General features: G+C 37.1%; 1 protein-coding gene across 1 annotated transcript in view; it reads left to right on the plus strand.

Moving 5' to 3' along the window:
- Positions 1-1,506: 1,506 nt before the first annotated feature.
- PPFIA2 (protein tyrosine phosphatase, receptor type, f polypeptide (PTPRF), interacting protein (liprin), alpha 2) overlaps positions 1,507-13,499 on the plus strand; it is a gene marked incomplete at its 5' end in the record, with an annotated part of 50,928 nt that continues 38,935 nt past the window's right edge. Inside the window, 7 exons of the mRNA XM_009709287.1 lie at positions 1,507-1,598; positions 5,228-5,363; positions 5,792-6,012; positions 8,609-8,846; positions 11,712-11,741; positions 12,634-12,764; positions 13,335-13,489. Coding sequence (XP_009707589.1) covers positions 1,507-1,598; positions 5,228-5,363; positions 5,792-6,012; positions 8,609-8,846; positions 11,712-11,741; positions 12,634-12,764; positions 13,335-13,489 — 1,003 coding nt within the window. The remainder of the gene's footprint in view (positions 1,599-5,227; positions 5,364-5,791; positions 6,013-8,608; positions 8,847-11,711; positions 11,742-12,633; positions 12,765-13,334; positions 13,490-13,499) is intronic.

Genomic DNA, 13,499 nt, shown 5'->3' on the forward strand with positions numbered 1-13,499 from the left:
CATGTTAAATAAATAAAATTTCTATGCTGTACTACCACAGGTAAAAGGTGATTCAGCTGTCACAAAATCAGGATTATACTTCACTATCAAGTTAGATTAAAAAAAGGACATTTCTAAAGCTGTGTCAAATGAAACAAAAGTTCCTGTAAATTTACTACCAGGGAATCTAAACCTGAATTATGGATACCAATTTTGTCTGTGTAAATGAGGTATTTGTTCAATGGTGTCTCCAACATAACTTTATTGTTTTAATAGTGTTAAACTAGAAGCGAGTACAGTAGCTAATTCTTTTTCAGTCTGTTTTCTGGCTTGAATATACATACCAACTCTTGATCAAGTTGAAAAATCTGGTGTAAAAATCTACCTTGGTATCGAAAGTATTTTTGCAAAGATATTTTTATTTATTATATTTATTGATTCTTGCTTAAGGGTGGGAAATTAAGTAAATAGAACACCTCCACTACTGCTCTGTGCAATTGGAGATGAATTCTCTTCACACACAACTACATACATCTGACTCCAGAGCTTCTAAGTTCCCACTTGGAGGGGTTTATTTGTTCCACTTTGAAGAAACTGATGAAGCAATTTCAGATAGTTAGACCTAACAGCGGATATTAATAATCTCTAAATAACTAGCAAATGATACAAGTGACCACCAAGTCATCTCAGTAATTCTGTTCAGCCAAGAAATAGTGTAAAAATACTGTAAAAAGAATCACTGAATCTGATATTACTTAAGTGCAGATCCTTTTCCTTTCTATAGTTTTGGAATCCTGAACATTTTAAACTCTAGGAACAGCAGTGTTATGTCTTCATCCTGTATTTTTTCTTAATTTCTTTTAAAATTCTTTGATTTCATTTTATTAGTAGATAATAATTATTTATACAATTTGGGAACAGCCCTGTTTTCCCTAGGGGTTGCCGTCAATAGTCTTTTTGTTAGTTGGTTCCAAAAATCCAATTTTTGTGGCACACTCATTTTTCACCAGTAGGATCTCATACTGGAGTTCCATCAACTCCCCAGAGCGAGCTGTAAAGCTGCAGTTCAATAAGTCACCTAAAATGTGGCAATCTCTAAGTCTGTGTCTCTGTCAGTAAATTAAAAAAAAGGCCAGGACGCGATCTCGGTCTCTAAAGGGCAAATGGCATGTCACACGCTGAACTGTGCCTGGCACGGAGAGTGCAGTTGGTGCACAAGTCAGTGCTTGTTCTTCTTTTCCTCACTCTAGCTGTATAAGAAGGAAAGAATAAGTTTCAAGGGCAAACGTATCCTGCCGTCACTTCCAGCTAGTGAAAAAACAGTAGAGTGCTATGCAACCTCATCTTGATGCATATGTGCTATTAGCAATAATGAGGCTTGAATGAGTTCACTGCCTTTTCTTATTATAGTCAGTGCTATGTTCAGTGTATCTTGTCTTACTTGTTTAACTTTACGAGAGCAATATCTTATAAAGTAAATGTATTTTGCATCACACATAAGTATATCTTAACTATTCTCATTTCCAGGAAAGACTTGCCGAAGAAATTGAGAAACTGAGATCTGAACTGGATCAAATGAAAATGAGGGCTGGTTCTTTAATTGAACCCACTCTGTCAAGGTAATATTTAATGACAAAAGTTTCCCCACTTTGAGTTGAAATAGAACATAAATATAAGTGTCAGACCTTTACAACGGGGATGTGTGCAGACCATGCATAAAAATAGTCGTGTGTTTCTTTAAAAATGTAAAATCTGTGCAATGATTATTACTGCTTCTTTCATAGATAAACAGCGCCTTAGAGCAGTGAGTATATACAGTATACTGAAATATTACTGAGATTAAGGAAAGTCTTTTAAATTATGAAATATTTTCAAAAGTATATCCAAATACCTTTTTTTTTTTTCCCAGGAGACCTTAAAAATAAAATTGAAACCATCAGCTTTAATGCTGAAACTGATCAGTTTTTATGATTTGTTTTATGATCAGTTTTTATGATTTATGATTGTATTTATTCTACCAATTATATCTAATAATAATTTTTTTATTAGCGAGAAATAACTCAGCTTTGCTTAGTGCGTACCATAAGACCACAGATCTGCAGATAAGATGAATGCAATATTCGGAGAGAACTGAAAATATCATAACAGGACATTAAACATTATGCCTCTTCTTGTTGCAAAAGTAATATGGGAACAGTAGTAATACAGATATCATAAAAATAGCTACTAACAGCTGAAATTAATTTTAACAGCTGAAATTAGTTTAATTTTCTAATTCTAGAAAGTACTTCTTGCCTAAAAGTATCCCTCAAAAGAAAGTTGTTACTTTGATAGCTGTGTCCTGTTTTCATAACAAGCAACATGTTAACTTTTAAAAGCTGCCAGCCAAAGCTCATGGACCAAGACTAAATTCAGAGCACTGTAGTTCTCTAAAATTATTGTTGGACAATTTTTTGGTTTGCATCAGGTGTCGTCTGCCCATTGTTTCCTCAGACATCTTGCTTAGTACCTGGACATGGTTTCTCCCTCAACCTTTTGCTGTTTCTTGGTATAATATCTTTCTATACATGGGGAAGTGCAAATTGATGAAATTCAGAATGTGATGCTTCTAACTATTTGAATTTTTGTTCCTTTGGGAGTAGTATAAGTGTGACTCCAGGCACACACAACACTTTTTTGAGAGTGCTTGCGAGGACACAGACTATTGACCTCTGCAACAAACAGCAGAGACGTTTTTGGAGCATCCATCCTTGGTGAGCAGCAGCCTTTCTTGCTGGGTAGATGAGTGTCATTAGCTTGTGCTCTGTAGGTAGGAGTCTGATTAGCCCTTGTCAAAGGGCTGTTTGAGCTTGATAAGCTGTCTAAATGTCTTGGGAATTCAGCAGGTTCCCCTAAACCACTATACTTCCCCTTCTATGGCCTCACCTCACGAAGTTACCAGCCCTCTCGGGAATAGGGAGCTATGAGCATTAAATACTTATTGTTCTCGGCCGATACTCAGTTCTGTATTTGCAGGAGTTTGTTCTTTCAGCAGAATAATGAAGCTGGTCAGCAGATAAGTATCTGCTGCCAGAGACTGGAACCTCAGCCGTTTCTTTTTTGCTGCCAACTTGTTGCACAAGTGCCAAGTATTATCAATTATCGGAGCAAAGTTCTATTACAGTAAATACTGTACACAGGAAATAAAAAACAGTCACTACCCTAAAGCATTTACTGTGTAAGCGATGAGACATACAGACAAACTAAACATAGAAAAATCCCCACAGATTATTGTCTGGTGCTGTAGATGGAGGGCTCAGGACATTTGTAGCCCAACTTGTCAATTGTTCTTATTACTGTAATGACAAAAGTGAGTTTTAGAAAATTTTTAAAGGTAAAATCATGATTTTTCTAATATTCTGGAAGTTCCTACCAAGCATGACAGGAAGCATAAGAGACGATAAACTGATGGTTATTCAGGAAAAGACATTTATGACATCAGCATGAGCTCTAATGTATGCTTTAACCAGAACCTAAGTTCTAAAATATTATTCAGTATCAGTGACATTCTAATGTATCTGATATGATTACTATGGCACATACTCACATTTCAGGAATTCCGGTACCTCTTTTTTTAATTTATTTTCTTATGGTATGTATTTTTTATAAAAGAAACTGTATTAGCACTTGAAATCCTTCCATTATTATTTTAGATTTGTCACAGCACTTATAATACCAGACAGTAGTTATGTTATGTTTCTTCATACCATTCTGTCAAAGTAGCTTGTAGTAGAGCCTTTACATTTTTCCATGATCTTTTTGCATTTCCCATTTATCAATAAACAGGCACCACAGTTATAATATTTTACTTTATTAAGGTGATGTTTGAAATTTGACACCAATGCTTCAGTCCTCCAAATACGAGTGTGTTTTAATTCAAATTAAGTTCTTCTAGAAGAAAATCAAGGCATCTCTATGTTTAGAAACAGACACAGACCTAGAGCCCAGGAAAACAGTCACGCTTACAGCCTGCATTTTTCACCATATATATATGTGTGGTTTTCTGAATTATTTCCTTCATTTTGGGAGGCAGACGTTATCTTACTTACCTATTTCATGTTGAGGATTAAAGTCATCATTTTGTTGAACAGCATTCTTTTCAAAGTGAGAGAAGTGTTTAAGAACAAAACTTATTCCTATTCTATTACCCAAAACTGATTATTAACATTGCTGTGAACCCTATGAGTTGTCTGTAGGTGATTGTAAGCATTTTTCCCAAGTTTAGGGGTAAAAAAAAAAATAATGTAAGTACAACATTAAACTTTTGGTTTATGCTCTTATAGATAGTGAAATGTCAAGCATGTTTTAGGAGTCGCTGTAAACAAATACATACTTTGTGGTTTTATTAGTATAGTTACATTTCATTTTTTTGCTATAATCATGCTATTCATACGTTTATATGTGGAGATTGCTTATGTGTGAAGAACTAGACGTTGTTCAGGTTTCCACTGCTGTGGTTGGATGCTCACATGGTGCATGGAGCCTTTGCTCTAGTGATGGCTACACAGCCCGTGGGCAGGATGCTTCTATTGCACCACGCAGGGGACTTTTACTGCTGGTGTTTGACCAAGGGCAGAAAGGCCGGGGACCATGGTCTGCAGCCAAGAAAAGATATGCTGAAGTCATCACGTATAAGCCTCAGCGCAATGTATCAAGACTTACCAGGACTACAGGAAAAAATGGGGGTTAAAACTCTCAAAAGCATCATCAAATAAAGATGAATCATTCATAATCAATGTTATATGTTGCAGGGCAGTTCAGTAATGTTTTCATAATGTAGAACAGAGACTTACAGCAGGAAAGCGTTATAGATATCTTCACTCATGAACATTTAACATCCTTACAGTAACCCCAGGCATATTAATTCAGGAGAGTAATGAAAGGAAAATATACAGGATAGTACATTCAGCAGCCAGCTCTGTTAATTATCCTGAAATCTGCTTGGTTTTTCATGTTAAAGTTTTGAATGAAAAGTTTTACTATGCACGTCCTTAATTTTGAAAAATCAAAAATATTCTTTGTTTTTCTTAATTTTCTCATATTATGATTTCAAATTTTCACTTGTAAATGATATTTTGTTATGTGTTTTTGACAATTATTATGTGATACATAATAGAAAAAGGAAAAGAAATCTGTGTTCCTAGACTGAAGGTCGTTGGGTTCTTGTTGTTGTTACTACTCTCTGTCTACTTCTGTGTTCTTTTCATAGGCCTCACCTTGACACATCTGCGGAGCTGAGGTACTCTGTGGGCTCACTGGTTGATAGCCAGTCTGACTATCGGTCAACTAAAGTGATAAGGCGACCTAGAAGAGGCCGGATGGGAGTACGCAGAGATGAACCAAAGGTTAATCTCTAATATCTTCACATATATTCCTTGATAAAAGAATGTATTTCAGGCTGTTAAGCTTACAGTTTGTGTTTTTCCAGGAAAAAATACAACAACAACAAAAAAAACCTCACAACCCACCAAACAAGAAAACACCAACCAAATAGCAGGGTTTTTTTCCGTACACGCTCAGACGAGTACTGTTGTACTAAAATGAAGACAGAAAAGGCTTTTCAGTACATTTTCCTGATAGTAATTTTACACACCATTAGAAATTATATGAAAGTACATCATCTGTGGTAATATTGCAAGTATTAATTATCATTGAATTACTCTTTGAATAAGTATTCTTAAATGTTAGTTGCTTTCCTTTCCCATTTTATAGAAGTTCAACTTTGCAGTTGTTTTCCATGGAATAAGCCATATACATCCTAATTTCTGCTCAGGTAAAATCACTTGGAGATCATGAGTGGAATAGGACCCAGCAGATTGGCGTTTTGAGCAGTCATCCATTTGAAAGCGACACTGAAATGTCGGATATCGATGACGATGATAGAGAAACGCTTTTCAGCTCCATGGACCTCCTGTCACCAAGCGGCCATTCCGATGCCCAGACTCTGGCCATGATGCTTCAGGAGCAGCTAGATGCAATCAATAAAGAAATCAGGTGTGTAGCCTGCACCAGCTGTGATGCACTTATGATTACAGCTTCAAGCTTTCTTTAGTGCATGAATTCAGGTACGGTTCATAACAATTAGGAAACCACTTGTACATTTAAAGGATTGATAATGTGTCCAGTTTTCATAGGAGAGTATCGATTGTGTGAAGATAACAATGATGTCTTCATTTCCTAACCATAGAAATTTCTTTCAAAAAATCTTCCAAGCGAAGAACTGCTGGCCAGTTGAAGAGAAGTACATTAGAGCAGGCCAACACGTGGCAGATTTGATAGAACACTACTCATAGTCCTTTTTTCAAGGTCTTTTTCACTGTTCTGCATGACTCTACTTACTCAGTGATGACCTCCTATCAGAAATATTTTATTTCAGTGCTCTTCATGCTTTCTTCTGGTAATTATTCCTATGTTACATCTAATATAAGCAACATTTTCTAAGACATGGTTTTGATTTTATAAGGAGGCATAGAATGTGATTTTTCATGCTCCAAGTTGGGTTATAGTGCTTGGAAATAGGTGGTAAATTAAACGTATCTTAATTTCTATGCAAATTTAATGGAGTGATAGAAAATCCAATGACATTTTAATTAAGTGATTTTTATATCTGAAACCATATTTTAGGCTTAAAGCATTTGTATGTGTTTTTCAGGAAGGGGTAACTTTAAAAAAATTTGGTATATGAAAAACATCCTCTCATTAGTGACTGTTTCTCTAGAAGGAGATGAAGGAGATGTTCCTAAATGTATTAGTGACTTTCTAGTAATACTATAGACAGAAAGACTGTGGTTAGAAATATAATCAAAACCAGATTACCTTTTGCCAGATCTCAGCCTTTCTCTGAGCAAGGTAACTTTAAAGGCAGAACTCTATTGGAATGTATTGAATTTTAATAACTTTTCTGTTCAGCGGGAGACTTTTTTTTTTAATAGATCTACAGTTTTGCATTTTCATTACTCCCAGAATTTTTTCATTCAGATAGGATTACACTGCTATTTTCTCAAAGTCTTTTTATACCTGTCAAGATAGAGTCAAAAAAGAAATTTTGTTGTTGGGAGGGTAAATCTTAAAACAGTGTATGTAAAAGAGAGAAGAACCTCATTCATATTTTCTGTTATTACAATGAAGTCAGCACTGTGACCAATTCAGCAAGCTGTAGATGACTTAGAAGCTTGACTTAGATGTTAGGTACTTCAAAAAGGAAGCAAGGGTGCACATTGTATAGAGCCATTTTTCTGGAGGTCCACTGAGAGTAGTTGATTTCCCCTACTGCTAAGCTTATACTGAAGTATGGGCTTTCATTACCATCACCATCATTATTAAAGAACCAGGTAACTAATTTTGTATTCTTTTTTTAATGTGTTTCAGGAAAAATGGTTCTACAAGGGTAGTCTTATAAACTGTACTGCATTTCATATTTTCTTGGTTTGTGTTGTTTTTTTTTTCCTTTTTCTTGACAAACACTGTAAGGTTTTAACAAATGATTGGAGATATCAAAAGAGATTAAAAATGTATTTTGCCATAGATTTGTTTTATTATACAAGATGATTCAGAATTTAGATTGCTAAAATGAGAAAGATTGTTATAATTACCTTTCAAAATATTATTTGCCTTTAAGTTTCTGCCACACCTCATCTCAGAAAGAACTGTAAATATTTTATAGAAATTTTGAAATGGATGTTACAGAAGATTTATCACAGCACAGGAATTTGTAGGTTTCTATTTTCAGTGTAATATGGTTTCATTTATTGTGCTTGCTTCATTTCACTCAGAAAATCCTGGTTCACAATTTCAACCTCCCCCAGACTTTGTATTCTCTCATTTAACCTTGATCCCTCATACTTTTTCCTCTTCTTCGCAAAAAAAGACTCCTCCTGGCATGGGTTTATGGGCAAAGGACTTACAAACAAATGTTTGATTTTGGACCAATTTTTTTTCATTCTAGGTGCAATCACAATCAAAAACCAAAACTAAAGAACCCAACAGAAGCATCCTATTGAGGCTGTATATGTTTAAGAAGCTTACATTTGTTGCTAACTGAGCTATTTTAATGAAATTCACTTAGAACTCAATGTTTTAGAAACAACTGTCGTTTTTTCATCAATTTGTAGGGATGAAACGGACAATTTGTTTTGCATGTTCTCTTGTTCTATTAATATGGATTATCTTAGCAATTCCCTTCTTAAAGGCCCAATTTCATTTTGCTTTAAATTTGTGTTCATGCTTTAGCAACAGAAAATCAGATGAAGCCAACTTAAGATTGGAATTAGTTTCCTATGGTAAATCGGATTAACTCTCCTCCCCTATACTGTCTCCTTTGCAAAGGAACCAATCTTCCTGAAATGTCATATGTCAAGTCTTGTTGGGCAGATCCTTCAAACGGTTTTTGAGGATAGAGGAATTAAGAAAAAGGATTTTATAATTCTAGTGATTAAAAAGTACCCTTTTCAGTATTGTTTTGGAGTTGATCTATGATATTAATCTTTGTTTTCTTTTCCTTTCAAATGAGATTTGAAAGTAAATTGTTTTTAGTTTTGCTTTTGGGGTATGCAGAGACAAATACAACCATGTTCTTCTTTTATTTAATAAGGTTAATCCAAGAAGAGAAGGAGTCGACAGAACTGCGTGCTGAAGAGATAGAGAACAGAGTGGCCAGCGTGAGTTTGGAAGGCTTAAATCTAGCCAGAGTTCACCAAGGTACCTCCATTACTGGCTCGGTGACGGCATCGTCACTTGCAAGCTCATCTCCTCCCAGCGGACACTCAACTCCTAAACTCACCCCTCGCAGTCCAGCCAGGGAGATGGACAGAATGGGGGTTATGACGCTGGTAAGAAACTTTGTGATGCCAATTTTAGGTGTGATATTTCTATTATTAAATACGTCATCTTTTCACCGTATGAATGGCTCATCTCTCTAATTATTTAATCACTTTTTCTTCAGAGATACAGATAGGAAATTCTCTAGAATATGGATGTTTGGGTGGGTTTGGGTTTTGTTATTGTGTTTTGGAGCATTGCATGATTCACCCGGGACATAATGATCTGCGGATCACGGGTCTCAGGCTGTGGGCATACAGACTGTGGAATTAATAAGAAACAGAACTGATCACTGGAATTACTGTAATCGAGTTATATGTAAAAAATTTTTACTAATGAAAAGCTCTGAAGTGATACAGTTATTACACAGTAGTCTGTGGGACTATTGCAGAGTTTAAACCTCCAGGAAATGTCTAGAAGACGTTAAAACCTACTACTACTTCATATATATGATCATTTGGATATACTTCTATATTTGGTGTACTCTTTAATACTTGCAGGATTTTGTATGTATTCTTCATTCTTCTTAATGTTACCCAGAGAAGCTGTGGATGCCCCATCCCTGGAAGTGTTTAAGGCCAGGTTGGATGGGGATTTGAGCAACCTGGTCTGGTGGAAGGTGTCCCTGCCTGTGGCACGGGGGTAGAACTGGATGGTCTAAGGTCCCTTCCATGCAAACCATTCTGTGATTCATGACAGCATATCAAGCATTGAAATAAGTGCTTTGTTTTCCAATAATTAATTTAACTGGTATATTTCAACATTACAAGCAGCACACATAAGTAGATACCAAGCCATCAAATTATCATGCAAACCATTTCTAATATTACTGTACCTTTGAGGACATATTCTGAAATGTCTGGCTTGATTTGAAAAGGGATTTGCAAAAAATTTAATTTTGATCCTAGACAAAAAGAAATGGTGCAACAGTAGGTAAGTGAAGGTAGTATGTGTCAACGTATTTAAGATGTACCACTCTGTGTCTGCACTCTTACCAATATCAGGGTTCAGTGTTCGGCGTGGGCTACAAACCAGTTTGGAGCCTGGGTGAATTCATCCCTTTAAGCATTAGGAAAGATTCAAACCAGCCCACTCTGCTGATCTTTACGTACAGGGAGGAGAACAGGATATGCGTAACCCCATATTTTTATTTGCTAATTCTCTGGTAATCGTAATGTCACCAATGTCCCCTCGTGGTCTGTTCCTGGGAAACAGCGGCACTGGTTCCCTGTGGAGCCTCTCAGCGGAGGGGAAATGAGCCTTGATCTCAATCAGCAGAAATTAACTCTCCTAGCTGAGAAGGTTGCTAAGAACAGGTAGGAGTGGAACCTGACTGTTCGTTCTGCTCAGCTGAGAGTAGGGACTTTTGCCTACCATCACTTGGCTGAGTACTCCTGTTTCCTGGGAACTGACAACTACTTGTATTCACCTCTACCTCTCCTGGTTTAGGATGGTCTTTGCTGCCTTCTTGGGAGCTAATGGCAGCAGAGAGGCGGTCAGGGCTGGCAGTCGTGGCAGACTGCAGCACTGATTCTTTGCTGCCCCTGGTTCCCACTGCGGAACAGCAGAAATGAAAATGTTGGTGGCACAGACCGCTGTGGAGGAGGTGGGTGTGTAGGCTGCTGCGGTGCCACCCACGTCACCAAAGCAGCACCTTCCCGAATACGCAGTTTGGCTCCATTTCAACCAACCGTTTAAACTAACACTCTGGCTACAGATAAATAGCAATGGTTAAACTGACCTTCCAGCAGACACCTGCGCTGTCTGGTTGCCTTAATTTGGGCAGAGTAGCTTTGGGTCAGTAGGGTCATCGGATTAAATACAAAATGACAGCAATAACCTCTGCACTTCAGGTTGCCATGGCCTCACTGGCGCCCAACTCTAGCTGTGCTGAAGCTCGGATGAGTATGTCTTTATGAGTTGCAGTTGAATTCTTGACATATCATAAGCTGTAGACGTAGCACCCCACTGCACACTCAGCAGCACAGCCCACAGCTCACCCTCATCAACCACTTCAGGACACTTCTGCCCTGTACTCCTGTTGCAGCAGGAGTTCAGTGGTGAATCATCTCCTCCTTACTGCCTGGGGACAGACACAACAGGCTGTCGGACATCCTCTAAGTGGAAATTTTGAGTTGGGAAGAGTTCTGTAGAGGTCTGGTCTCTAGAGCCCAAACTGCCAAATGATCCTGTAGGGGCTGGCTGGAGCAGCAGTACTTCATGGGTTTCCACAGCCCAGGTCCATGCAGTAAATAAATTCTGCAGAGTATCTTCAGCTTTCCTTGAATGAATAAGACATATACCAAAAATAAATATTAAAAGAGGGTTGAACAGGACACATTCTAACAGCCTTCTACTGCAGTACAGGTGATGAGTGAATTTGTATCCATTGACTGAAAATGCCGGTCACTTTAGTATGGGATAACTGGAGAGAAGGACCCCCTTGGTATTTGTTGATGATACGTTGTGTTTATACTTCGTGAGACACTAATACATTTGTAATATTAGATAAAACTGAAAAGAATAAAAATCTCTGTGTTGGAAGTAGTGGAAGGATTTATATGAAAATTCCAAAAATAAAAAGTGCTACTATAAGCTTGCGATATCCTATTGTTTGCTAAGCTTATGAAAGTGAAGGAGATTGCAACTTTAGAAAAAATAACTGCTTTTGCAGAATGGCCTGTTTGTCAGGGGTTATCTTATGTTATGACACCAAGTGTATAATCAGTATATAATACGGATAGTATTAAATTAATGAAATCTCTGCTTCCCATTTCTCAATGTGAGAAGAACAAATGTGTGGCATTTTGTTATGCTCAAATAAGATTTATTAATCATTCTTCTTTTGCTGTTGCTGCTTTTGTTACCAATCTAAGCCAAGCGACCTAAGGAAACATCGGAGAAAGGTATGATACTGGGGGGTTTGTTTAAGTTTGGGAGAGCACATTTATCATATTCCTCTGCTATTTAGATAACCATGTTCCTTGCCAGCCACCATATCCCCTCCACTCCTTTTTGTTCGATTCCTGAACATAATCATTTTAATCCTACCTGGAAAGGCTTGCAGGGGTCACAGCGAAGCCACAGAGTCAAGGACCACCAGTGATACCTTGCAGTAGTAGCCTCTACAGCACAAACTTAAAGGAATACAGTTAAAAGAAAAGTGTGGACACAAAATAATTGCCTTCAAATGTATTTTGACTATTATTCTTGCTGGAGGAACCAAAGTCATATTACCTGAAATCTTCTGGAGCAATATAGTTGTTTACGGATTTGGCACTGAATATGGGATTTACCTTTACATGAGAGGAAACTGTGTTTAAGATAAATCATTATATGCTGTGACAAAATTCATTTTTGTTCATGCTTATTTTCAAGCATTTTGACCATTCTGTTAACAGGCTATGGAGAGAGTGGTCCTGTTTATGTCTGTATTTACCTTCTCCCTTACATCCTTGAGAAACTTTGACTTGAATAATCCTATTTAGTGCAAGAGACCTGCTCACATCTAAGGTTATTTTCATGTTTAGACCTTTAGTGTATCAACCTATTTGGCATATAAGGAATTAATTTCTTCTCCAAGTGTAATATTTTCTTTCAAATATGTACTTTAAGCTGCCATATTCAGGCAGTTGCTCTTTCCCAATAGCCACTTTCAAAAATAAGAATCCTTACAATTTGCTCAAAAAATTGCACTTGAAACCATACATGCTTCAGTTCACTTGACAAATCTGTGCAGTATATGTTGAAACTTTCTTGGAAAGCTAATCTGCTCTCAATGGAGTCTCTCTGCCCCAGATTGCAGTAGTTGAAGAAGATGGGCGTGAAGATAAAGCCACAATCAAATGTGAAACTTCTCCTCCTCCGACACCCAGAGCTATCAGAATGACTCACACCCTTCCTTCTTCATACCACAATGATGCCAGAAGGTAAAATGTTTGTAACATGAATTGGTACTTTACAGTTTTACCATGTATTACTCTTTTCAAATGGTGGTGTTTAACTATTCCAAAATGACCCAATTTCTTCGCATTTCTTCTTGGCAATTGTTTCCACTGCCATGAGAGAGAAAGCCTTATCCTTTGTCTTTTGCATGAGCCTGAGAACATTTGTCAGTGCTAAAATACATGCTGGATATTTCTGTTTTAAGATACAGTTTTGATCACTACTAGAAGTAGTGATACTGCAAATCCTAGAAAGACAAACAGCAGGCCAATTCCTGTATTTTTCATCAGTTGTTCTTAGCAAATTGAAAATGTTTATTTTCAACCTTTTTTAATAAGATCCAGTCAGCCTGATAGAGAAAATGTGATCTTTTATTGCTCTACATGTTGCTAAATCATTTAAAGAAGATGATGTGATTGTTTCACTTGTTGGGACATCATTACTAAAGTATGACCAATTAATTTGTTGGCAGAGCTGTTCAGAAGAAAGTAAAAAAAAATAACACTTCAACATTTGCAGGTAATCTATTCCATTTCTTTATTATCATTTTGTAGTAGTTTGCCTGCTTCGTTGGAGCCAGAAAGCATCGGTCTTGGCAGTGTCAATAGCAGCCAGGACTCACTGCACAAAGCTCCCAAGAAGAAAGGAATCAAGTCTTCAATAGGACGTTTGTTCGGTAAAAAAGAGAAGGCTCGACTCGGACAGCTCAGTAAGGAATT

This window comes from Cariama cristata, unplaced genomic scaffold (genome assembly GCF_000690535.1).
Source record: "Cariama cristata isolate BGI_N322 unplaced genomic scaffold, ASM69053v1 scaffold3101, whole genome shotgun sequence".
In the NCBI taxonomy this organism is placed as follows: Eukaryota; Metazoa; Chordata; class Aves; order Cariamiformes; family Cariamidae; genus Cariama; species Cariama cristata.